This window comes from Trematomus bernacchii, unplaced genomic scaffold (assembly GCF_902827165.1).
Source record: "Trematomus bernacchii unplaced genomic scaffold, fTreBer1.1, whole genome shotgun sequence".
NCBI classification, from domain to species: domain Eukaryota; kingdom Metazoa; phylum Chordata; class Actinopteri; order Perciformes; family Nototheniidae; genus Trematomus; species Trematomus bernacchii.
The window spans coordinates 12,559,005-12,586,831 of record NW_022987803.1 but is presented as its reverse complement, the minus strand read 5'-3'; the positions used below and the strand labels follow the sequence as shown (position 1 = coordinate 12,586,831).

The 27,827-nt window shown below is 40.1% G+C and overlaps 1 protein-coding gene across 3 annotated transcripts; it reads right to left on the bottom strand.

Moving 5' to 3' along the window:
- Window positions 1–27,710, bottom strand: ppp2r5cb (protein phosphatase 2, regulatory subunit B', gamma b). 3 transcript variants are annotated; one of them, XM_034150429.1, is made up of 16 exons: window positions 27,620–27,710; window positions 27,025–27,084; window positions 23,708–23,873; window positions 10,480–10,679; window positions 7,385–7,495; window positions 7,158–7,250; window positions 6,931–7,061; window positions 6,760–6,819; window positions 6,470–6,578; window positions 6,321–6,374; window positions 5,331–5,501; window positions 5,119–5,246; window positions 4,897–4,998; window positions 4,654–4,726; window positions 4,335–4,451; window positions 1–2,928 (listed from the first exon to the last, which is right to left on the bottom strand). In XM_034150429.1, exons 1-16 carry the CDS (start codon window positions 27,644–27,646, stop codon window positions 2,794–2,796), a joined length of 1,737 nt encoding a protein of 578 aa, XP_034006320.1. In that variant the 5' UTR covers window positions 27,647–27,710; the 3' UTR covers window positions 1–2,793. The 3 variants fall into 3 exon arrangements, with proteins under 3 accessions (XP_034006320.1, XP_034006321.1, XP_034006323.1); XM_034150430.1 differs by having other exon boundaries at window positions 23,708–23,870; XM_034150432.1 differs by lacking the exons at window positions 23,708–23,873; window positions 27,025–27,084; window positions 27,620–27,710 and adding an exon at window positions 15,340–15,567.
- Window positions 27,711–27,827: the final 117 nt, after the last annotated feature.

Below are 27,827 nucleotides of genomic sequence, written 5' to 3'. Positions count from 1 at the left end.
TTGAGAGTTCGAGTTGTTTATTCAATGTAAAACAAGTGCGTAAAATTGTACATTTCTACAAGTTGCAATCTTGTATAGTTCACTCTATAATTCTTCTGTAAAAAAGTTGAATGGAACAACAGACTGAGACTTCACATGATAGCTTGAATGCGATCAATAACGACTCTCAGAAAAGTTTTTTCTTAGGATGAAAATATAAAACTCACATGTTCTCTTTATTTGATGTATATAGATAGATGAACACCACTGGAGATTTGGATAAAAGCACACACAAAAAAAGCTCATGTAGAATATCAACACGTGAAGATGAAAAACAAAAACGGAAAAGATGTCGGATTACAAATAGATAAAAAACTATCCAAATTCTATACGGTTCTCTAAATGTAAATAGTCACGTGTGTTGAAGTATGTGCCACATACCAACTGTCTGCAGTTGCTAATAATAACCTCTGTATTCTGTACACAGGGTATTTTGTACAAAATATGAAATCTACCATTTAATAGTTATAACATAAAATAAAAGTACATTATATGTACAATATTAGAAGCCATTTAGTATGAGACGTACACTAAAGGACACTTCATTCTTTTGAAAGAAGACAAAGCTTATGTGACATGGAGAGCTCCAAAGAAGCCAATATTAAAGCCATTTTGAGAAGAACAACAGTCACCAGTGAGCGTAACAAACCCAGACAACCAACAATCAGAGGACGTAGATCACCGAAGGGATGGATTCACTTTCATTACAATCCACTGCGGGGCAGAGGGGGTGAGGTAAGAAGCCTTTGGTGAATGTTGTTCTTCCAGACAAACACAGAGAAAAAAGAAAAAAATGTGACTGCAGTATTATTTACAATTTGCACATTCAGTTGAAACACTGACTGAGAGGTTCTGCAGGCAAAGGAAGAAGAAAAAACACAACAAAGAGAACTTGCAAGCATCCAGAAGCAGATTCAACAGAATATCAAGCCTACTGGGTAGTAGGTTTCTACTGGAGAAAGGGGGGGGGGGGGGGGGGGGGGGGGGGGGGGCGGGTTAGAGTCAGTGTGCAGGTCCGGGCAGACAGGGGGCCAAACAGTACAAATCAAAAGCGGAATGGGACAGAAAAGATTTCCTCTCCTGTGGAGGCGAGCTCTTATCCACCCCACCCAGGGGAGGCGACCCCTCACGCCACGACAGACAGCATCACGGATTCTTTTCTAGTTTGTTTTTTTTCTATTTTCTTTCAAGTTTTATCAGGAAGTGCTTCATCGCTAGGTGGCTTGGGGGCGACCACTCTGCTTCTGCTCTCTAGCTTTCAACTACAAAATCCACTTTGTAGCTTCAACAAGGCAGCAGCTGGAGGTGTGCCACGTACAGACTTGAAGGACAACTTTTTTTGTTAATGATCTGGCATTTATTTTTGTTCATGCTACTACTCGATTCTCGTTGGAACAAATATCCCCTTAGACTATAAAAGGCACTGTGAAAAGAAAGGCTCATGTTCAAAGCAAACACACCTCATCTCAAAGCAGTCTAATCTCTAACAAGTGCTTTATAAATAAAAGGGTCTTGCTTGAGTAGAGTAGAAAAAGCGATCACTATGAGCACAGTTTCTGCCCCTGTTGACTTCTCTCCCACACAGCAGCATTGTGTAAATCCCAGAACAGCAACTCCATCTCTCGGACCTCTCAAAGCCCAACATGAATGACAGCGACTTGTACTGAATGCTAAATGGCCGTGTTGAACACACTCCTACCATGGCTGGATATGAGCGAGCAACCAAAAATAAATCCCACAATCCCCTCTCATGTAACCAGGCACGGGCTGGACCTGTCCCAAGAGCCAATCAAATAGATCCAAATACGCAACAACACACTGTCTGACCATTGTTTGAGCCACACACTGCAAACCTGCGTCAACTTATTGCCTACACAATTAAAAAAGGATTGTTTATTTTGATGAGAAGTTGGCACCAGACTATTCTTTTATACAAGCACAAGGTTCGATTAAAAAACGAACTCTGTCAGGTCAGCACTATGTGTCGTAACGCTTTTAATCCGGACACACAGTGTACTAGTAGTCCTGTCCTGATTATCAGAACAATCAATTCATCTTCACAGCTGATAGAAAATGAAAATAACAGAGCAGTTATACCGATAGGAAGTGTGTTTGACTCCGAGAAGAGCACCTAATATACTATGTGAAGGAGAAAATCAAATATAAACAGCTGTCTAGACGACTGTCTAGTTAAAATGAGAATAATAGCTTGTGTTAAATGTATAGAAATGACTGATCTCATCCACCGCTGATTTCTGTTTTAAAAACCAAACAAGGCTCATGGTATTTGTACAAGCACCTGACATCTATAGAGAAGAGGTTAGAAGAGACGACGGCTCACGCACAGAGCAGAACACCTGAGAGAGACGACCAGGAGGGGGCAGCGCGGGACCCCGGAAAACAAGGGAGAAGAGAAAGATAACACTACAGTATCTTGGGAGAGGTTGAGGGCCACGGTGCACTTTGTGGTCTTTTACAACAAAACGGCATCACAGATGTTTTTGCTGGACAAAAAGGGGAAGGGTGAGGGGGGGGTCAGAGCATTGCATGTCCCAAAAAGTCGAACAAGACTAATTGGACGTGCCGCTTTAGACATTTTCAGCGTCAGGTGGAGCTGTTCAGTTCTGTGTTGTGCTGGGCTGAGATTCCAGAGTTGGGACGTTGTGCTGGCCTCTGTGGGCCTGGGGGTCCTCTGCTGCTGCTGCTGCTGCTGCTGCTGCTGCTGCTGGTTCATAGTGGATCCGGGGTGGTCTCTTAGTGGCCGTCGTGCGGCGTTATCATTTCATCGGCTCTCCGATGCATCTCCAAGGCCGTGACGGTGCAGATGTCCCTGGGGAGTTCGGATTTCCTCCTCATCAACGGGCGCTCTCTACGCTGATCTTTTTGGATCTGGACACACATGGAGACGGGGAGGGATGGTACGATTCAGCGTTAATACACACACTCCAACGTAACAATGGCAATTCACTGTCTCTCAGGAGGCAAAGGAAACTAAAAAGTCTGATATTAATTTCTGTGCTTTTCCTGTGCCCCAAGCCCCTGCCTTCAAACTCTCAACAAGCACATAAAGAAAAGGCTTTCCATTCAGATTCAGTCTGATCTAAAATAACTATTTAACACTTAAATACACGCAGTTTGTTCCCCATGATACTTGGAAGTGCAAAGCATAATCTAGTGAGCAGGCATATGGATAATAGAGATGGTAGGCGTTAGATCTATGAATTTTAAATTGTTTTTTAAGTCTGGCAGACAGGCTGTTCCAACAGAAACCTCTAATGGCGCTTTTCCACTGCAGGACCTAGCACGGCTTAGTACGGTATGGTTAGGCCTTGGTAGGCCAGGCTCACTTTATGATGTGTTTCCATTACAGTTTAGCAACAGGGGTAGTAACTATAGTAACGCAGTGTAGGCGGGGCGATCGGCTGTTCGGCGGGCGGAGCGACGCTGCGTAAAACTGCCGTGACGTCATCTTCAATGCGAAACACAAAACATCATCCGTTAGCTGTTAGCACTCAGAGCTCACAGCTCCTCATATCTGTTCAGAAACTAGACAAAAGTTAAACAAGTACAAACCAGACTGTCTGTGTCATGGCGAATACAGTCGCTGGTTTATTCATGTCTGTATAGGCCGTTGTGAGTGTGGACGGAGCATATACAACGTTAGCTTAGCCGATCTCCATTCAGAAAACACGCATTTTAAAAGTTTTCTCGCCTGCCGTCTGTCTGCAGACTTGTCAACGCATTAATTCATGGTTTTTACTAACCGGTATCAGTATGTTGTTACTTCGGCATCATTTTTGAAACGTGTATTACAATTAAATCACGGTCAAATATGTTCATCTTGTTGTAGTTGTAGCCCCCTTGCCAGCGATTCTCTCTGACCATTCAGCATCTGAGAGTGTTTACGTCACTAGTTTAGCATATTCAGCCCGGTTGTTGGCCCGGTAAGAACCTCGTTTTTGGAGGGCCAGAAAAAAGGTGAAAAAGTCGCCCTGGGCCAGAACTACCCCTAGTGGAAAAGCAACAAAAAAAACGTGCTACGTGCTGCAGTGGAAAAGCGCCATTAATGCACAGTTGGACACAGAATCTAGAAAAGTATTTGTATATTATCCAAGTTGTGATAGTATATTAGGAAAAATAGCCTTGTAGGAACTCAAACCATCAATATACAATCTGAACACCAAGCCTAATACTAAAATATAAAGCAAAAATGGGCCCATAATAATTTGACTGCACCAATGAGCAAAGACCAAAGAAGACAGTAATATTGACTGCTCCACTAGTCTATTCCGTACCTGGATTGCCTCCTCCTCTACTTTTTTCTTGAGCAGGTTGACATCGTCTAGCAGCGGCCCGTCTGTCTCCATGTCCATCGGACCATCGCAGCCTATCGAGTCAACGTACGGCAAAAACTGTTCAGGGAGAGAAGCAGGAAAGGTGAAAAGGCATCTAGAAAAACTTCGATAAATGTTCACTAACTTCGGAGAACTCGGTGACCTTTTCTCTTCTGTTTGTTTTTGACCATGCTGTTGCACGGTGCATACCAACACCTCATCAGTCAGAAAGATGTCTGCCGTATTGATTTATTAAAAAGGTTAAAATGTTGTTGCTCACCTGTGGGTTTGACTTTGCAAGATTCTCGATCTTCAGCCACGCTTCGTCCCTCTCTTTCCATTTGGCTTTCTCTCTGTGACGAAACAAAAACAATCTTAGAATTCGACTGTTATTGGTATCAGCTCAGTTTCTGGTATCGTGATATACCGAGTGCCATTCTTTTCATATCAAATAAGGTTTTTGTGATGTTTTTCTTTGACATGTAATGAGACCATAAGATGTGATGTCTCCCTTGGGACTTACTTGCTTTTCTCTGCCCTGAACTGTTGGGTGCAGTCATCAAACAGCTTCTGGTTCATCTCCATGAAGAGTTTAAGAGCATTGTAGATCAACCCGTGGATCGTCCTGCCGAGAGACAAAAAGTACAACAATTCGCTTGATTGAATTACTTTCCAATTGTTCAAAAACCAGCATCACGCCAAGACACAGATATGGACACAATGGAAAGCTCGAGTAGGGTCTCACTTGTTCCAGTGGGTCTTGGAGTTGCGGTAGAGCGAGGGGAACATGATAGGCAGGATCTTGGCAGCGTTGTCGCTGATCAGGCTCATGATGTACTCATTGTTCCAGTAGTACAGAGCTCGTTCGGCCACCTAAGAACAGAGGAGTTTAGATGAGTTACAAATGCGTATGACAGATCATCTAAAAGTGTGTACTGGGATGGATGACTGTCGGACCTGGAAGTGTGGGCTGGACACACACTTGGCCAGCTGTCGGAAGAGCGGCTCCATGACTTTGACGAACTCCGACGGCTCGATGACGTCCAGGATCTCCTCCAACTCGTTCAGGAACATCACCTCTTTTGGACTGTGGGTCTTCGGCCAGTACTTCAACAACGCCATTACGGTCTGCGTACAGCAACAAAAGATTATGGAAAAAGAAGAAGAAGAATGAATGGATGGATGGATGGCAGATCTATCAAATTAATCATTTGTTGAAGTAAAACTCGGGGACAGTTTTATCCCACAGGCCATAAGACTGCTAAACACCTGAGCTCTGTCAAGTGCCCCGATAAACATTCCTGTTGTCATCTTGCAATATACTCATTTATATAAATAGTTATCACCGCAATAAACCGTATTTAATTTTGTCTCAAATTACATTATTTAATTTCATATTCTGTTCTTGTACATATCCCATATTCTATTGACATGTATATAGACTTTTGCACTACTTTGTATTTTTGTATTTTATTATACATGTTGCATTGTTGGAGGAGCTCAGGTCATTTGTGCATATGACAATAAAACCTTTGAATCTTGAAGTACTACAGGAGCTAGCATTGAAATGAATAATAGTCCCTTTTAAGATATAAAGCACAGACTTGTCTGTACATCATTGTATTTGTTTTCCAGGGTTGAGGATCTAATGAACTCAAATCAAATAAAGTTTGTTTTCCTATCTCTTGTATTGAATTCACACAGGCTAAGCAAGGTTATGGCCTACACATTTTCTCTTTATTTTATGTCCAAAAACATTCAATTTCATTTCCTCTTCTCTTTAATAAGATTTAAAAAATAATACAGTACCTGACATATCACATTGCAGCTAAGCTAATAAGGAAATATCCAAAGCTTTGATAATGGAGTCATAGGGTTCACTCAGGCAATTTAATAATGAAATGTATAATATTATTGCCGTAACAACATTACTCAATCCCATCTTACCGGCTCCGTGAGGGTGCTATCCTTCTCTAAGAACTGTACAACACAGTAGGCCAGCTGAGGGAGGAAAACAACATCATTTCAGAAAACAGCGGGATTGTGAATAGTGTTATTATAAAAGGTATTTTTGTGGCAGAACACTACGTGGTTACCTGTGGGTGGTACACACTGAGAGACTTGACTTTGTGTAAAGGCAGCAGGACTTTCAGCAGGAATATCTTGTGCTCTTCTTTCAACGGTAATGCAAAGCCATTGATTATGCTGTGAATAGAAAAGTGGTCATTGAAGATAATGAGACAAAGCAAACACCTGTATGTACTAATACAAATGTGCCTTTTAATGGATTGTACTAATGAAAACCATTACTGAAAATGAACCAGTGAATGTGAAAGTAAGTGTGAAATGGTGAAAGAGTAATGGGTGCACCTCCAAAACATCTTACCTGCCTAATATCTCCAGTAATTCTGCTATTCCATTATGATGTTCAGTCTCATAAATGAACCTGAAAAAAAGCAACATGGTTATAAAATCAAGGCGGTGCATTTAGCTAAATTCACTCCATTAGACAAAACCACAGGTGTCACTAATGTGTACAGCGTCATGAGTCACTCACCTATAAAATATGTTATTAATGTGTTTCCTAATGTATGCTCGCAGGCCCAGGAACTTGCCATAGATGCGATGAAGAGTAGTCTTTAAAAAGTCTCTTTCCCTGGGGTCTTCACTGTCAAACAGGTCTAAGAGCTGTGGACAAAAAACGAAGGCATAAATTAGACTGAGCATCAAAAATAGAGATCGCTTAAAACCCATGCGTACAGACGTGTATCATCATGCGCTCACCTGCATTACAAACTTCTGGTCAATATACTTTTTGGCTATGTTTGGTTGAAAGTCAGGTGACTCTAAGAAGCGTAGGAAGAATTCATAAACAAGCTGTGGGAAGAAAAAACAAGGTTAAAACATGAAAGTAACATACAGATTTATTCACAGCAGTTTACTGTGTGTGTGTGTGTGTGTGTGTGTGTGTGTGTGTGTGTGTGTGTGTGTGTGTGTGTGTGTGTGTTTACCTGTAGATGTGGCCACGCAGCCTCTAGCGTGGGCTCGTCTTCTTCGGGGTCAAACTCGGCGCCCGTGGGGTTTGATGATGGCGGCAGCGTCCTGAACATGTTCACAGCAAACTATGGAGAAAAACAGAGCAGCAGGTCAACTCTACAATCCTCCGGAAAAGTGACGTCACTGAGTCAAGACGTTCATTATCAGGTTACAACTAGCGACTATCGATTCATATTCAAAACATTAAATAGAATTACTGGACAACATGTAATGTCAAGTACTCTGCTTCCTCTGGTATCCTAAAGCTTTAGCGAGATAAGATGAATGAATATATTTATTTAACAAATGAAAGCCCTATAGAGAACATCCAATTTATTCAGAGAGAAAAATAAATAGCTAAATACAATTATGTTCCATTGGATACTAGGCTAATTCAAGTGAATAATAAATAAAGTGAAGAAAATAAATGTCAATCTTGAATCTGTGATAAAGAATAAAATGATTATTTTTTGCTTATTATCATTGCTGTTAGAGAGATGGTATCCAAAGCTCTGAAGACCATAGATATTATCTCTCCAACAGCAATGATAACAGAAAAGCACACACTTGAAACATATTTTTCTCTCACAATGTACACACCCTGTAAACATTAGCTCAGTTTGTCTACTCTTCCTCCACTTAAACAACTGGCGACTTAACGTTTGCTTTTAATACAAAACCGTCCAGCTGAAATAATAAAGCCGATGGTGGAGTTTCAGAAAGCCACTAGCGACAGTATTTGATAAGCAACCAATGTTATAAACAATCATTAACTCAACTAAACAAAACCACAATAGGACAACAAATACTCAAGGTTAAGGGAGTTGACAACTAATACAAGCCTCTTTGCAGCCGCTTTCAAAAGGATCTCAACTAAAGACTGGATATGCTGGCTACGCTAATGTACTATTTATAATTCAAAAATACACAGTTTCATTTTTACATTGCGCAATGAGAAACATGTTAACTGTCCACTAAAAATGTAACCATAACATTATTTACAGTACTCAACCTTTTGCCCAAAACAAGTAAATAGAAATACTGAAAAATCAAATACTCAATTATCATTAGCTTACTTTGAAACAAGGCGGTTTCTTTATGAAAAACAATGAATTGCATGTGTATTCATGGTTGAATAATCCCTCGTGTGTTTCTGGGATAGCGGCCCGTTTCAAAAACACCATTCCCCAAACTGGGAAACATCTATGTATTTTCTTTCTCACTTTCAAGACAGCTCACTCAGACAGTCCCTGAGAGACCAGACGATAAGAGGTCAAACACACTCACTCGTCAACGTCGTGTTTATATTCTCAGCAGAAACCATTTATACTCCCCCCCCCCCCGGAGAATGGGACTAATGGAACAACCGCTGTCATGTCATCCAGAGGTCTGCCAAAATATTGTTCTAAAGCTTGAACACCGAAGCATCAAACATGGAGGAAATACTGTGTGCAGCCTTAACATGAGAACGCACCCTTTAGGTCTAAAAAAGGAGTTTGTCGGGTCAGTCTGCGCACTTTGATGATTAAAGCCTTCAGTGGTCTTCAAAGAGTCTTTAAGGGGGAAGGGGCAACGTACGGTCAGTAATAAGAGTTTGTTTTCATGCAGATGTGTTGCATTTTTGGATCAAATGAAGCCAAGGCGAGGAGGGTGGAGGGTAGATTTGCACCTTGATCCTCTGCAGTTTACCATGTGGCATTGAGGAAGCGCTTTGATTAAAAATCAAAGGCTTTTTAATTTGGCTTGGGAAAGCAAACCTGGCACCGAGCACACATCCGGGACACGACCTTTAGAGCAACACATTTCTAATGAATATACAGTGTTACTCAATGACAGCCACACTGAATAAACAGGTTCCGACATGAGAAGATGGAGCTATAGACTATTTGAATTACTTTCCTGGCCATCTTAACACAAACATCATAAAGTGCCAACTTGAAGGAAACTAAATAAATAGGTCACTTTATGGCTTACTAATCATTTAAAGGATAAAAGCTGGGTGTTATGGGTTCAATCTGAGGTTAGGGATGCTCATGTGAGTTTCCTATGCCTTTGAAAAAAATACATCTGTAACAAGAAAGTATTGCTGGCAGGGAAACGGAAACCGCAGTACATTCTCTTCCCATGGCGCAGAATGAAGAGCACACAGAACACAAAGATTCTTAACAGAACACAAAGATTCTTAACAAACAGCAGATCCTTGTTCGGAGGTCAAAGCAGGAGCTACATTTAACCGAGTCACATGGATCTTTACAGTCACATGCATTTAGTGATATACAGCTGAGCACCACAGACAATGGAAGAAAATCCCTCGTACATTAGTAAGACCAACATGTAAAGGCCATTCTGAAACCCAAGCAACCTTCACACACTACACTAAAGCCTGACAGACAAAAGTAAGACATGATATGTTCAACTGACCTTAACAATATGGGTGATTTATATTAAATAGGCCTTTACTAGCTGCAGGAAGCTCTACTAGGAAATAGAGTAAGCCCATGATATGTGATTAGGGCTGTCAATTTAACAAATTAAAATAGTAGGTGATGTGATTATACAAACTAATGAATAACAGGAACAAGATGAAGAAAGAGGGCAACCGGTTTCTATACCCTCCTAAAAGACTCATGCTCCTAAGCGATGTGTCAAGTATTCACAAATAAAGCTTTTTAAAAACAAACCGCTTCAGTCATTAAAATATTATATGTTGAGTCAAATATATCTTAATATAATAATCAACTGTTATGCAAAGTCCTGATGTAAAACAACCAAAATGTTAAATATATTTTTTTTTATAAGCCTGCAGTATTTCATTTAGTTTAAAACGGTAGCAGTTTAAAATGTATTGTGACTTCCACTGAAACCCACAAACCTGCAAATGTTGTTTACAAACAACTTCCATCCTGTATGAGAACAGAGGAGGCCATTGTAAAGGAAATGAAAATAGCACATTCTCTGTCAGGCATGCAACATAAACAACTGCTCTGTCTTATATACAGGAACCTTCAGTATGGAGCTGAATAACGTACAGTCAAACTGATATCAATCTGTAGTCTGTTTCAATACTGACCATGTGCACCACCTCTGGGTAGATGGGCTCTGTGATGACATTCCTGTTGTGGGTGATGTACTCCACCATCTCGCTTATCGCCGCCCGCTTCACCTCCTTCCATTTCAGGTCACTCAGTGGGTCTGAGACGAAGTCAAAGAGGACGCAGCACTGCCGCAACTTCTGGATGAACAGCTTCTCCTGCTCTGCAAGGGGAACATCTACGAGACACAAGAGGAAGTCAACAGTCAGCCTTTATGTGTGTGTGTGAGAGTACAAATCAATTCAGACATTAACACTGCATCTGGGAAATGTAGTCTCAACCCTATGATGGGTTGTCATCACGTGAGATCTTCATCTTTTCATCAGCAGAATATAGAAGTAGCTAAAACGTTGCTGGAAGTTTAATATCTAGGAAACACATGCATAATGATGCAGCAACTGGTCTTTTATATAAAAAATGATCAATGTTACATATGTGGAGGTAATACTGGTGCAGGAATGAGTCATTTAAGCACTTCCCATCCCCAACGTCTCAAGTTCATAATGTATGTAGGAGTTTATTGTTAGACGCCTGAAATTAGGTCTGTGGTTAATACAAGAGATTTTTTGTTATGTCATCACACCAAACACGAGTCTGCCTTCTGCTTAGCAGTGGTGACAGGAAGTCTTGTGATATAATTAGTTTGCAGCATTACATTAGCTTTTTATCCCTGCTGATAGCATGTATGCTTTAAATAGGATAAAAGTGGTGTTAATATGTGGAGATTTTAAACAAAACATCTGAATATCATGAACGTTTGTTTGCCACAGAGCTTATTCTCTGCTATATTTCAAAATACAAATGGAAATAAATCCCTTGCTAGTTTCCGGGCTGGTCTACAAAAATAAGTCATCACTGCACCACTCATTGATAAAAAATTGTTGCCATGGTAATGGCCAAAAATCATTGTTTACATGTTGTTCTTCTCCCCCCATGCCCTCAGTCTCAGGCAGGGATCATTTGTACCATCGCTCCTGGAGTTAGTCAGGCTCAGTACAGCTGTAATTTGATACTGTGGAGTTCTTGTAGAGACATAATCGAAAGACTTCATAAATCAATAATTCAGCTCTTTAAAGACAGTGTCACTACGACATCAATGATGCAGAAGCTCCAGGATGATTGAGCCACGCCCCTCTGTGTGTGATCATTAACCTGCCATTTCAAAATCATTACACGTTCCTCTGTAGCTACTGCACACTCACTGGCAATGAGACAATCTCCATTCTGCATGCATTATCGTTGAGTAAATCATTACTAATCACAAGCCGTTCACAACATTCAATTAATATGCCATCAAACAAACATTATGATAAAGAGAATAACTCACATTATAACTACTTAATGTTGAAACCATGTTCAAATATATCAAGACTTTCAGCAACCCCAGCATTACGGTCGGGCTGTGCCAGAGGCTAGGAGCACAGGAGCTGAATGCAAAAAGATTTATGCTCTGAATTTTGGAAACGTTACAAGTCTGCTCCCAGAGGACCTAAAGGGCTTTCCCATCCTGTACAACAAGAATGTAACAGATATATAATGAACAAGGACATGTAGTACTTTATTAAAAAATAAACAAACATTACAACTTTTCTTATATTCGGTACAGTTCTGGATCAAGTGGTACTGATTTGCAATATTTTCGGAACTTCTTTCACTGATTGTCAGAATCCCAAGCTATAACAAGTACCTGAAAACAAGTGCAAGGATGCCATTGCCCATTTATTTGCATTCAACGAGGGGATACAAAACAACATGTCACCTTCTTTAACCCACCCATTGGGCTGAATGAGTTTGTTTGTCACAGCCTGTGATTTATGAGTGAGTCTCATCTCCCCATTAACAATCTGTATGTGTACTGTAGGTAGCCATGGAGACCACAGACGGAGATAGGACTTTGGACCGCGAGGTGACCGTTGCTAATCAAAGATACAGGCTGCTGCTGTTACAAAGGAATCATATGCTGCTGATTTGTTGAGCCCATCAGCTGTGGCCATGAGACGATTCAGCCAAACTGACCTCGCAAAACATGGAGAACTGGAAGTAGAAGGGCAACGGATAAAAAGAAAAAGACTCATGGATTAGAACAGACATTTAAAAAAAAGATTCCTGGTATACAAGGCTCCAGACACACCTTCCACAACTTCCTGATTTTTTTTTTTACGGCCTCAGTTTAAACTTCCTCTTATCCTTTTACTTTGCAATTGTCAACTATAGTGGTTATTTGCATAGAACCAAACTGTTCAAATGATTGGGGAATAAATGTTTGCAGAACTCTATGCAGTAATAGTTTTAATTGGGTTTTTAAAAGCTGTTTAAATGAAGCAGAGTAGAGCCTGTAGAAGTGAAACACTCCATATTCCATATCTTCTTAAACTTGACGAATTAAGAAAAAAATACAAGTCACATTATGCTAATACTTAGCTAGTGTTAGCTCTCTTGCCATTGCTTACAATGTGATAGTATCAAGGATCAGGGACTACACTGAAAAAGTAATAGAGCATATGGGGTCATTATTAAACCCAAACTATATCCTTAATTAAATCAAACAATCCCAACATCTAGCCTTTGTATGACAGATTAAGATAATATTTAACTTTAACAGAAACATGTACCAACAAGGATCAGATTGAGATGCCAAGAGTCAACATCAGATATGAATAACTACTGTCAGATTAAAGAAAACATATTAAAGTTCAAGCCTATCAATAGTTGCAGCACTATAGGGGGAACCTTAGATTTCAGGTCATTTTGCTTTTCTAACTGTAAAACATAAAATGTCTTAGTCTTGCTGACATCTTTGTAATTAACATTGGGTATCCATGATGTGTATAAGGGACCAGCCGATACTGCTGCACTGCTACAAACATCACAGTTGATACTTAATAAATACATGCATTTAATTACTTGCCACTGATTCAAGAAGATGATTCGAAGAGATTCAGTACTGCATTCGTGCATACTCCCACACAAGCGAGAACCTGACCCTGGGACTGACGGCACCAACAGGCGGACTTTCCCTGCGCCTCCACGCTTCTGAGTCACTGAGGCACATCTTGTATCTGACGCACAGCACCAAATGCAGCTACCTGTGTGCTACCTATACGTTTTTTTATTTAATGTGCATTTCTATTGATTTCTAGAACAGGCATTACAAAACATGTGTATACAAGTTTGTATCAGCTTGGAACAAGAAGTCTAGCTACCCGATTACAAAACATTTCTGAGGCTATATTCGGACACAGTATAGATTAGTGACAGAGTGTGTAAGTAGCTTCGCAGTAACATCACACTTCATTCCCTCCATCTTGACTACTGGTCACAGACAGGATCTAATAGACAGCATCAAAGGTCAAAAAAGGTGCTTCACCCCTCAGCTTTGGCTACCACATCCATGGAGAACTCTAATGGGGATCTGTTTTATCTTCCAGCGCTGTGTTTATGTAAGGCACAGCTGAGTATATTCTTTTGTTATGTCTTTCTTTCCAACAAGCTGCAATTTTTAAGCAGCTGCCATGAAAGAATAATATTGAAAAGTATAATTTTTGTTAAGAAACTTTGGCAACCACTTTCCCTTCCCGTCTTTAGCATAAACAAAAAGGATTAAGCCCGTTTTAACACTAAACAGGAATAGACAGGACCTTAATGTGAAGGCGCAAACAAATATCTTTACATTTATCTAGATACAACAAAAATCATGCTAAATTGGCCCTTTAACCTTAAATAATCACCTTGACAGCTTAGTGTTTTAGAAGTCCTTAAGTTTAATGTAGATCATGTGTTAGTAATCTAACTGTAACAATTGATTTTAAGGTTGAACTCATCAGTACTCGGGAGGTCAGTCGGTGCCTGTTGCTAATTATCTGACACGGTTCCACCCATAAGCACCTCGACTCATCAACCACCGAGTGCCAAGAGGTCTTCCAGCTCCTGTTACACAACAGCACTAGGGTTTCTGAACAGGCCTAAAATATTAAGAGACATGCTGTGCAACTGCATACTTCACACACAGGCCTCTCTGCATGGATGGGCACCTAACCTTTAATCATCTAACGGCTCCAAGCGTGCACGCAGGAAGCCAGTCATGGGCACAAATTGCTGCCAAGTCCGTCTCTCAGATGCCATGGTGAGGTGAATAGTTGATGAACTGATTAATAAGTGGTAAAAAACTGTGTACGTTTTGGTGTCAATGCAAACAGAGGACAACCAAAGCTAAAGCCTGTGGCTGTGTGTTTTTTTCACCATGATATTAAATGTCATGAGATCAGTTTAAGAGACACAAACACTTATTGTAGCACATATGTGACTTTCTGAATGGAAGCACTGACTTGCTGTAGGTCTCAGTGTCACACTATTCTGGTTAACAAGTAAATCACAAGACACCTGGAGATTCAGCCACCACAAGCAGAGCCTTTCTACTGACATGCGTTTCAACTGACACTATACAAGACAATACGTAGGTGTATGCTGATAACAAGCTTCTACCTCACTTCCTATGACATCAGCAGTCTTGATGGGGGATGGGAGACTCAAAACTCACACTCCTTCTCACTCTCTCGCCCTCCCTCCCTGACTGTAGCTAAGCTATGCAATGTCTTGGGCAAAACCCTTCCTCGTTGACATACAAACACAATCCCCTGCTTCCTCCTCCAAAACACACCAACACCAACAGGATACATGTTTTAGTGTCTTGTAGAAACTTTTAGAAATGTCATCTGGGAATTATTTTCTTCAACACAATCTAAATTAGCAGCTGCAGTTGCTAAATAGCAAACACATTCTTGCCTATCTCCCCCTTGAAACACACACAAACACAGAACAGGCACATTTCCTATTCTCACCTCTAAAATGCATGAGGGCCACAGGCTGGTAAGGCCCGTTGGAGCTCGGTGCATCCAGAACCATCCCACCGTTGGTTCTAGTGCATGCCAACATCAGAGAGCGGAGGCAGGAGACGGGGGAGAAGAGGGCAGCCCGGGCTAAGGCGAGGAGCCAGCCTCCATTTTAGCACGAACACTCGGAGCAGAAAATGAAGCTCCCCTGCTGCTGAGGGAACTAGCTAGTCAGTGATGTCATAAACTGCAGCCGCCCGATTGGCTGGCTGCAGTCACGTGGGCTGGCTGTCAGAATAAATTAACATGAGGGAAGGGATTGGCTGGTGGGCTGAAGGGGTGAAGGGGGAGGGACTGTGGCTGTGATTGGAGTGAGAGCAGCTACATGTGTCATTTTGGTGCGATGTTGAACAGTATTTAAAAAGGATAAGCTACGCAAACCTTACAACTTAAGGATAAATACATTTTTATATATTTTAAAAGGTGATGGAATAAAAGAGATATTGTTTTTCTGTTCAGTTTTGTTCAAAGTTAAAAGGATAATTTCATATCCATAAAAAGAGATGATATGACTCCAACCATTATTAAGGCAATTCAAACTGTATTTGACAGATATTTGTCTTTTTATTACTTTGCCTTTTTTGTTTATTGTGTCTGTGTAACCCGTACAGTATGTGAACGTATTTGTGTGTATATAGTAGGATTTGGTGTTTTATATATTTTCTTGAATTACAAAAACATCTATCAAGAGTTTTAAAGAACAAACACAGAACTAACCCTCATTTTAGCCACTTCTGTTACTTCATTACTACAACTACTACTATACTAAATACAAGAATAAGGCCAGGGAGTATATATTCCTGTCCAACATGAAGGCTGTTTTTTAGAGTCAGAGGAAGGTTAAAGTGACGCTTCTCATTTTTCATTCACACCCAACAACAAAACCCAAATACCACAACTGACATGACAAATAACAACACTCACGAGTCCAAAGCACTTCAATACACTGAATATAACACACAAAACCACAAGTGTTAAGCTTTCATGCCACAGTGCAAGTTTAGAAGTGATCCTTCTTTTATATAAAACAACTACAAGGTATACGTTAAAGAAAATGTTTGCATATGGTACTACTTAAGATAACTAAAGTAAATATGTGAAAAACACAATATGTGTACAATAACTAAATGACTAACACAGGCCCTTTGAGTCTTTGTGAGTTTTCTCTATGACAGATGGCTGCCCTGGACCCCAGCCTGAGCCCAGGTGTATGCGACAGAGAGACAGGAAGGGAGGAAGTCTCAATGTGAGCAACACAGGATGTGCATGTTCAGAGAGGAGCAGTCCTGCACTGTAAAGTTGTGCAGGAAAAGGGCGAATTTACAGTGTTAAACACAGTTAAACATCATGTTTAGAAACTACATTGAAAAGAGCACATTAAATACAGATATAGCTCTTTAATGCCTGTAACTGTGGGAGGCTGTGGCGCAGTGGATTAGTGCGTTGGTGTTCGGTTCAGGGGAGCACAGGTTCAAACCCCACTGCAGTCAGCATGTCGTTGTGTCCCTGGGCAAGACACTTCACCCCAAATTGCTCCTGTGGGGATTGCCCACAGTATTGAGTATGTAAGTCGCTTTGGATAAAAGCGTCTAACAAGTAACATGTCATGTAATGTAACTAGTGCAAACGAGGTAGAAAGGTCAAGTCAAGTCACAGTGTGCATCCACCCATTTCACACCCACCATGACTACAGTGTACTGTCACCAGCTGGTGACAGTACACCTTCTCTTTACAAAAATGTACAATCATGAGTAAAAAATAATGATGATAGTTTTAAATGTGGAAATGTGACAATAGGTGTTAGTTGACATCATTATTTATATGTTGGTGTGTGCACAGTGCACACACCAACATATAAATAATGATGTCAACTAACACCTATTGTCATTTCCTGTGCAATTTAACTCCCTGTGCATTACTGACATTAGTTTACGTTTCCCTTTTGTCAATTACAAAACCACATTTCCACATTTAAAACTATCATCATTATTTTTTACTCATGATTGTACATTTTTGTAAAGAGAAGGTGACAAACAACTGAAATGCACAACATATTCACGCTTAGTTTAACTCCATTTACTATTTCTATGAAATTTGCAAAGACAAATTATAGCCGAAATATGCACTGTTGCATATGTAAGGTCAAATAGATATATGTGTTTTAAATGCCAACATTTAAAATCAGTAGATCATTATTTGTTATTCATATTGTTTTATTTGTCCAGCTAATGTAGCTCTAAATACACTTAAAAAATATATAGTTGGGGCATTTTCCAGAGTTTAAAAAACAAATCAGTGTGTTTTTAATCATGTCAGTTACTTTAGGTTGTGACTGCAAAGATGTAGTATTCTGATTGATCTTTCGGAAGACTTGGCGATTAAGCTAAGTTTGACTAACTTGCTACATTTGCTCTAAACTGAAATCTACGCCATCGTTGTTTTTCAGCAATCTCTGAAACCTTGAATGAAAACACAGTGTTTCCCATACATTGATTTATTTGTGGCGGGCCGCCACAATTAAATATCATTCGCCACAAATGGATCTCCTATTTTCTTTTTTTGGTGGTCTAATGGATAGTGAGGTGGGCTGATGATCGGAAGGTTGCGAGTTCAAATCCCACCTGGAACAACACTACTAGTGTGCCCTTGAGTAAGGCACTTAGCCCTCAGTTACTCCAGGGAGAATGTCCCCTGTAATTGTGCCCCCACAAATAGAATCAAATTATGTGGGAAACACTGAAACATGATTGCATTGTTAAGATCCCCCGCATAATGATCTAGAATGCAAAATGCAATTTAGCAGTGCAACAGGACTCTACCACAGAGTCTGTCTGGTCCTAATATATACAATACAGAGGGCTATTTCAGCAGCAGGGTGTAGTCTGAGCGTATAAAGGGCTCTTTCTTCCCATTCTGTTCCCTAGTCATGGGGCAACCTCCCATCAGAAGATCTGTTGTTCTGACCAACACAACGCTAAAACACTCCCACTTGTTACAAATGCTCTCCAAACGCTCCTCTGGCACATGCCTTCATGAGCTTTCTGCTGTCTGCGCTATTTCTGGCGGTGGCAAGAGAGTGAACTTGTGAGGCATCATGAGTCTGCTCCTGTATTGGATGGAGAGAGCTTTTGCTTGTGTTGTAAATCCATCATTGATAGCAGCAGGTCGGCCCGAAATACACAGCCGAGTGTTTCATTTTCAGATCTGCTGATCTTTAGTGTCATGTTTTGAACGCTCCAGGCTCAAATCTATTTGGAGAAGCAGACTTATCAACACAGCTGAGGCATTTTCAACTGAAGCTGAAGCAACTTCCAATGATATAAAAACAGCTCTATCAGTATCCTGGATCTATTCTAATGTTTCTGCCTGCTCTAACTCATACAGAAAGTGATCTTTACGAATGGAAGATGTCATGTTCATTATGGCTGCTCTGTATTACTTTCACATAAAGACTGGAAATGAAAGAGACAAATATCTCAGATGACTGGTACAACACATGGTATTTTCTTTTGCAACCACAGAAGCAATATCAGTTAAAAATATGACTTCAACATTTTCATTTCTTTACCTACTTAAAGGTCCCATGTCATGGCCATTTCTACTGATCATAATTCCATTGTTGAGGTCTACTAGAATACATTTACATTGTTCAATTTTCCAAAATCACATTGGTTTCTCAAACAGCATCTCTGTATAGTATGTGTATTCACTCTCTGTCCCAAATGCCTTGTTGGAGCTCCTGCCCCCCCCCTCCCTATGAGCCCACTGTGCTCTGATGTGTGTTCATGTGTTACAATGGCGTTTGTTAGCAACCAGAAAATGACACCAGTAATGACAAACAGATAAGAATGCTGCGTGGGGTCTGGGTGCCGTGTTGGTGGGACGTTGCGGGGCTCGCTGCTGTGAGGAGCGGACAGTGTGAGCTGGATTACTGGTGTCGTTTCCTGGTTGCTGCGTGGGGTCTGCGAGACAGCGAGACACGGCGAAACTCAGCCTGAACTCAGCCTGAGCACACACACGTGAGTGTGTGGCGAACTGTGAGTGGAGATTCACGCAGCTGTGGCTGAGAAAAGATAAGGCTGAGTGAGTGTGTGTGTGTGTGTGTGTGTGTGAGGAGCTCCACGGATTGGTCCATTTGGACTAATTGGTCCATTTGGTCGTCGTTACGTCACTTGGTACCAGGAAGAAAAAAATGGAAAAATAAAAATCTCCAACGAGGCATTCTGGGGCAGCATAGACAGGTCTTTTCTGTGTTAGAGTTTTACTCGCTACAGGGTGTACTTTGAGGGTTTTTGACCCTGCAGACTGTTTACTTGCAAAAAAAGCTACATAACACACAAGGGGACGGGTAATAACCGGAAAAGCATGACATGGGACCTTTAACACTGTTCCTCAAAAACTTATGAGAGCAGAGTCGTGCCAAACCCTTGCTAGGTATTTACAGCTTCGTCACAGCTGGTGAGTTATGTTTTTATTATTTTATATATATGCGAAATGTTAGACCTTGAAATGTTAGGTTTTTCCTGTCCCACCTGCAGGAGTGAGAGGAAACCCCTCCCTGAACGCAGCTTTGCCCTTTGGCATCCTGCTTCAAGTATCTGCTAACCATTTAACAAAAGTCAACTTTCAACTTTTCTTACCTGACGGACACCTACATTTTCTAAATGTTAACCAAGCTGTTAAAAACCAACAAGAAGATTATGTTAAAAATAAAAACATAAAAATAACTTGAATAATAAGGGATTAATATTCTAAATGGTGTGATTATATTTGAGTTTTACACAGGTTAAGCAACCACTAGAGTAAACTTGCAATCTAAAGCAAACATCATTATATAACCTCAATAGTTAGAGGTGTAACTTCTGTAGTATCTGATGTAACATTACAATGTTTTCTTTGCTGGGGAACATTTCTGGAATAGCTCAAGTGAAGCTAACTGAAGGCAGTTGCATATATTGGTAGAATACAGGAATGTCTCATATTCCTGTCACTTATCATGCTGTTACAAGCCAGGGACTGGTTTTCATACAACCTTTGTACCTTTCAAATTAAACTAGCAAACTTCTGAGAACAATCTCAAAAAACGAATCACTACAATGTTTTCTTTATACAGTTTAAGATTTTAAAACATTAAGCTGATGCCCAATGTTATAAGGAGGCATTTTTGCAAACCAGTTGCACAAAATTATTTAACCAATGCTTGGATTTGATCTTTCTGGTTTAGACAAAGAGTTAAAAAGATATATGTGCCTTACAAAAATATAATCTGTTTCCTATTATATAACCTTATTACTTGGTATGTTACATTTCACAGACCATATGCCTTTTACCGGAAAAACACTTAGGTTATTTTATTAGAATCAGTGGTTTTGTTTGTTTTGTAGATCAAATATCAGGAGAAGGTTATATTCCAACCTGAGTGAAAATGATTGAAATGTTTGTTAGAGTTTAACAACATAATAATAATTAATATTTGATACCAGCAGATGGCGACAAACCCTTGGTGAAAAATGCTTCGTGCAGGCTGCTTTAAAAAAAAGAACACTTGCAGGTGTAAAGGTTGTTGATGTATTTGTATATAATTAAAATGAGACAACGATTAAATCAACTAATTCGAAGCATTTATCTTATGTGTATGACAGGCAGTGAGAAAGTAAGTATATATATATATATGTGTAATAAAAGCCTTACAAAACAAGCTTGCCTGCTGTGCTAATGAACGCAAATGGAGGGACAGTTCAACTCCACTCTACACTTGCAGTGTTTCCCATACATTGACAATCAAATATATCGTCCGCCACAAATGGATCTCATAAAAAAGAAAATAATAATAATAATTTCTTTTGGTTTTTTTTATAAAAAGAAAAAGAAAGATTTGGTGGTCTAATCATATGGATAGTGAGGTGGGGTGATGATCAGAAGGTTGCGAGTTCAAATCCCGCCTGGAACACCACTGGTGCTGTGGGGTGCGGTGCCCCGACAAATAGAATCAAATTCTGTGGGAAACACTGACTTGGGTTCATGGCCTGCTTCTGGTCAGGGCTTTTAGGCTCGTCTCGGCCTTGTGGCTCTGCAGGACGGCCTATCAGACATGTGTTTCCATCAGTGTTGAATATGCCTGGAATGAAAACAGGCCGAGCGTGGAGCCTGTTTGGACAGGACTAAGAGATAACATCTACCGGGCCACTGTGGGATAATGTTTTGCAGAATGTTATCAAAGCTCCAGCTGGGGTGTGGGAAGAGAGCAGCTTTTATCAGGAATTAAGTTATGATTGATGGTTTCTTGACACAGTACAAGGGTAATGGCTAACCGAGAATCCGAGATACAGGTGTGTTTTATGGTAGAATTGCCACACTGGGTGTAATTGTAATCTCACGCAAAAGGTGAACAAATGGTACACAATAACAACATCTGCTATTTAAACCACAGATAGTAACTTCACTATGTGCTTTAGCTTCCAAAGAGAGAAATATTTGTGAATTACTTTGAAGGGGAGTGTTCCCTTTGCGTTGTGTATTGTAGCAAGGGGTGCTCACTGCAAGAAGGTTATGCTGAGATCAGAGGCGAGATAGAAAAACAATGAAAGTCATATTTAAGTCTGTACTTTAGTGGATAATATTGTGAGAAGAGATTGGCCTCAGGTGTTATCTTATGTGTTTACCTTATAGGACGTCTACTCTCTCTTGAACAGAGAGTTGACGTAAAGCTTGCATAGGTAACATAAGGAGAAACCAGCAAGAATGATCCAACCTTGAAACCAACCCAGTGTTTCTGACTATGCTTTAATGAAGGCAGCAAGAAGCCCTTGCTCTGAATTGGCAACAATTACAGTGTAATCCCAAATTATTAAATGTTTTGGTCAAAGCATTGGTTTATTGATTTTGTCAGGAGAATTATCAACAAAAAAAACACAATTAAAAACACATTAACAGCCCTGGCTTTAAGTTCTGACTTCCAACTTCACATATTAACACTAGACTGCACACAACCATGCCTTGTCAGAGTTTTCCAAGACAGAATCAAACCATGACATTGAATTTAATACAATTCAGGAAACAACAACCCTGTAGAATTGTCATTGCCTTATTAACTCTAAACAAAATCTGTCTTTGAGAGGAAATGTATGACCCTCCCAGCCAACATCTCAAATGTCCAAACTTTAAGAACTTTGTGTAATTATTAATTTGATAAATGATTAGAGGACAGTTTAGTTGCTACTATATCAGTTTCTCTGATAAGAGCACACTGCCTTGCATTGTTTATTTCACCACCTTTTCTGAGTTATATTTCCCAGACATAGAACTATTACACCTTTGTCTTTTGCACTGATAAGCAACCTTTTATTGCATCCCACTGATTAACTAACTTCTTGCCGTCATATCCACTTCCAACATCTGCCAAAGCAGTTCTTTTAAGCACGTCCGGTTGCAGTTTTGCCCACGTTCTTAATAACATATAGTACATTTATAGCTGTATAATCTGGCTGTATGTTTTCAGCCCTCAGCCAGGTTATATAATTACTGTACTGGCAGGAGGCAGCGGACAATATTGTTGTGTGTGTATCCATGCACACGGAAACATGCATAGATAGTATGCCCAGAGGCCAAACACCAGTGCCCACTCCTTGCTTTTCCATCTGGTGCTATGTTGCTTCCGAGTTTAGACATAAAAGAAAACGTCAATAGAACTCTGCAAAAACCTGCCAATTTCTCTTCCACCGGGGGCGGGGGAGGTGGGGGGTTAGTAGTATGTCTGGCAGACATTACTGGTCACTGGCAACATCCTGAAGCACAAGGACCGTGGAATTAAAGCTTTATCTCTGGATTACCACTAAATATAGACGCTTGGGTCCAATCCAGCGCAAAGTCCATGCCATGTACGTCCTCTGCTCGTTTCCATGTGTTGCGTAATGTCATGCTCAGCTGGATATTACAATGAGGGTGATGCAGCAAGGGATGTTCAATAGATGTTTGGAAAGAAATTAACATGAGTGTGTGCATGTAGGGATGAATGTCTGTAAGGCTTACACTTATCTGTGACAAGATTACAGGTTGTTTTTTTCCCCCATCATGCCTCAAGGGGAATTCTGCTCTATGTACTGTATGGTTTCTTGGAGATGAGGCTTAAAAACAACATATTTTTGCCCCAAATAAAGCAAATTGTTAACACTTAAACAAAAACTGGAAACAGCAGCTTTGCTTAGAGTGCTTGTATCAGTTGATGTGTAAATGCAACAACTCTAGAACCCAAAACACGGGGTAGTTACTTAATGATTTGATTAGAGGACATGATTTAGTGTTTATACAGGTTAAATACCTTTGAAAGCAGGCAGCTTCTGCAGCTCCCTGTTGTTGCTCAAGCTGAAACGAGAGGAGCTCTGCCTCTTGTCCTTTTTGACAGGTGTCTGTGAACCTGGCTGCTTCCCCTTTAGCAGCTGAGTGGTGGGAGGAGCACTATTGCTAGCCTTCCTGTTAGAGCTCTGCTGAAACAAGAGAGAAAAAAAACACATTAGTGACAGGGCGATAGCGCTAGCACATATTGTGAACTGTGTGTGAAAGAGAGTGCAATATGTCTTTGTGAATCAGATAAAACTGTGTGACTGCCACACCAGTGCCACACTGGTGTTATGCCGTGTTATGCATGCCCACCGAGATATGCATGCACCTCGCGGGAACGCGCACAGCGTAAAGCAAAAACTCCCAGACATTTCAATGATCTGTATGCCAAAGTACGGTTTGGAAACTATATCATATCCTTTTGGAGGGCATGCATAACACGGCAAACACCAGAGCCTCGCTGCGGGGAAACTTTGGCGCTGTTCCGAGTTTGCACAAAGAACATGCCTACTTTGTTTGGTAGTACTAGTTGGTAAAAAAAACACTGGTTGTTCTTATTCCAGTCTGTTACTGTCACTTTGTTTTTGACCCTTTAAAATACTACTTTGCTACTAAAATGCTGTACAAATCAGATTTATTATTTAATAAAGAAATGTTTTTCAAGTAAAAGATAAATACATTTAAAAATATTTTTTTCTTTATTTTTAAATACCGTACCGTGGACTTGTTATCGCGATATTATCGTACCGTGAGTTTTTGGTATCGTTACATCCCTACTATATACATTAGGGATGCAATGTTTGTAAAAAGGAATTAATTGCGATTATTTTGACTAATATTGAAATTAAGATATGATTCACAATATGGGAGGGATTGATCATAAATCTTAGTTTTTTATTGTCATTGCAAAATATATTAAGTGATTATGGTGTGATTTTTTAAGAGGATCTGTGCCAAACAAACATGTCTTATAGAGTCTGGGGGTCTACTTTTTCAAGTCAGGATATCTCTGCTGCTCCACAATTGTGGAAAAGAAATTGTGCTTCCTGCTATTTCAATATTGCACTCATCAATATCAGTATAAAAATGAACCATCATGACTTTTTATTCACTAATCAACCTACCCAGCTGTGTTCTAGAGGACTAAATAAAAAGCTTAGTGAGGCGTGATTTAATCCTGATGTGGAATAAACTGAAAGTGGAAACTTTCTCACAGCTGGTCCCACCTGCCTGCTGGGATCGATTCATCAACACACACCTGACGGCACAAAGTGTACTTCACCAGATGCAGCTGTGGGGCTGTGTCAGACCGAGTCACAGGGGAATTATTAAACTCAGTTAAGACCCAGCTGAAGTCGCTCACAGTCTGCACGGTACAAGAAAGCAGCCTAAGAGCTGGGCAACTAGCAAGCTGTATAGCTAAGTGGGAAATAACAGCTTGCAGCCCAGCAATTTCAATATGACGCAACATTGAAGCCATGGTACGCATGACTGCTGACACACAACAGCAATCCTGCTTACATAGATAATTGACATCAAGGCAAAAATACATTTTTGGGGGAGGGGGGGAAATACGTGAATGTGATACAGTTCTGTCTGTTTTTGTAAATAGCGAGCAGAAAACTTTTTCAAGCATTTTAGTAATTACAAGGGACTAGATTGTGTAATACAGCAGCCCCCAAAATACAAACAGGTGGTCAGCAGACGGTCCAATATGAATATTAGATGTAAAGGGGAGGATAGTACGGCACAAACAGATGTCCACTGTCAACCAGGGCTTAAAAAGGGGGACATCAAGGTTTTTGTTTACTTCAAAATGGAAAAGAAAAGAGTTTAAATCTTTTCAAAATGGTTCAGTGATGTTTCAATATATGGTCATTGCTGAGTTCATGGAAGAAGTTGATTTTCTTTTTGTTAAAAGATGCATTTTAACTTGGAAAAATCACAACAATACTGTTTGGAATCATGCTGTGCACTGTGTGGATACGCTCATACTTTTTTTACAAATACAGTACATGACCATGTCGTGCAATACTGTGAGAAAATGATTCACACCAGCTGCCTGTGCTATTCAACAGCTACTGCTTTGGCATGTCCAGATGTGACCAAATCCAGATGTCAGTGCAACTGTATTAGCCTTTCTTTAAATGTTTTATACATATTGAGAGGTTATGCAGAATGGTGCATAACCAAAAAGGTTATGCACCATTCTGCATAACCTCTCAATGAGTATATACAAGTGTATTCACTTCTGTGTTCATTTCTGAGAAACCAATAACAGAGTTGTCCTTTCCGTATTGATAAATAAAGATTACCAGTCGAATTTGTTCACATGTGTTGATTAGAAACTAGTCTCGTGGCCTGATTAAACATAGGCCTGTAACGATAAACACTATTATCGACCTACGTACTATATATGAACATGAACTCTGTTAGGACACAGCCTTGCTAAACAGGTAGCACATACAGTACAACCTTCAAATTCCATTTGCAATATCTGATTATTATTCAAAGTTCAACGTAATTGTAATATTATGCATTAGTATTATATCAGTTGCATAGAATGGTATTCAAATGATGATGATAATATCATTCATTACTTATTTCTGGAACAATATATTGTCAGTCAAAAACCATTATTGTGTCCTCATTAAACACCTATTTATTTTGTAGCTAGCCAATGGACATAGAAACATAATAATGGTTTTATAATCTCCTTGCAACTATATTGAATTGCCCATGTTATGCTGAAAGTGTCACATGACGACAATAGGATGCTACTAGATGACACATCCTGGGAGCTCTACTAAATGATATAGATAGCTTTATAATTCGGATTAGCTAAGTATAAAGTAATTTGCTGTGTCATTTGATCATGCATATCTAGTGAATCAGTACCAAAAAAGCATGCACAACCACACTTCTACATTTAACTGCATATTCAAATATCAGTTATTGCACATGACACCAGTATTACAAAGGATGTGGTGAGTATATTAATATTGAGCATACTACGGACATATTAACATGTATGGAGAAACTCCACTTATTGGCAAGTGCCATGAACGGATGTCATCTACAAGCACTGGATCATCAATAAACAGCAACATGAGTCTAAAAAAAGGGCATGTACAACCAAGGCTGGTCAATGACCCCTAAACAGAATCACTGCAAAGGACTCCAATTTACAGTTCACATTCCATTTTCACATTGTAATATCAGAAGCATATCACTTGTTAGCACAAAAACCTGCAATAAGTATTTGTATTAAAGTGGACATGGTTAACCCAACGTTACCTCGTTCTCTGAATTTTCTTGTCCTCCACTCTTGCCCACTTTACCAGACTTAAGGGACTCCTGAAAGAGAAAGTTGAAGTTCCTAGGTCAACTTAACGTTAACAAATAACTAAGGAGCCAACATCATTAAGCAGTCTATCAAAGAAAATGTTAGCTAAAAATAGCATGCCTGCCCACCCAGTCTCACACTCCTGTTTGAATACACTGGCAAGTCTGCTGCTAGCCAGCTAATGTTACTTCGGAGTCAATAGCATTTACACGACCCCGGCTTCAAGCTTTAAACAAAATATACAACGCTTACTTAATACAACTTAACACACACACGTTGTCATACAAAAATATGTTCAAAGTATGCAACATCACTTTGGGAAAACGGTGCTTAATTTAAATAAGTCAGGACAAGTGCTAACATGTAGGCAGAATAGCGGCTAGCTGCAGATCATTGCAGGTTTGCTAACGTATATGATGGGACCCTGCGCTGAAAGCTGGCTTAAATGTCTTGTTATAACGCCGGTTTTGAATAAATACACTTAAATACATCTCATGCGAACTTTTTCTCCAAACGTCATAATCTCTTGTCAATTCTGAAACTCACCTTGTCTTTTTTCGTTTTATTCGGCATTGTACAACCGTAGCCGCCCTTGCTCCCCTCTCGGAAAACGTTACTCCACACAACCCAAACCTTGACAACTCTCAGGGTACCTCACTAAAGGCGGTTCAACCCTTCCTCAAGCTGTGATTGGCTGCTGTCTGTCAGCTGACACAAACGTCAGAGCAGCGGGAGCACACTGTCGGGTGGTCGG

Coding starts and splice junctions, on each gene's coding strand:
- ppp2r5cb (XM_034150429.1), bottom strand. CDS start 27,646: ATGCCGAATAAAACGAAAAAAGACAAG. Junction 23,874..27,024: donor AAGAAAATTCAGAGAACGAG/GTAACGTTGGGT, acceptor CTCTTGTTTCAG/CAGAGCTCTAACAGGAAGGC. Junction 5,247..5,330: donor TGTCCAGCCCACACTTCCAG/GTCCGACAGTCA, acceptor CTCTGTTCTTAG/GTGGCCGAACGAGCTCTGTA.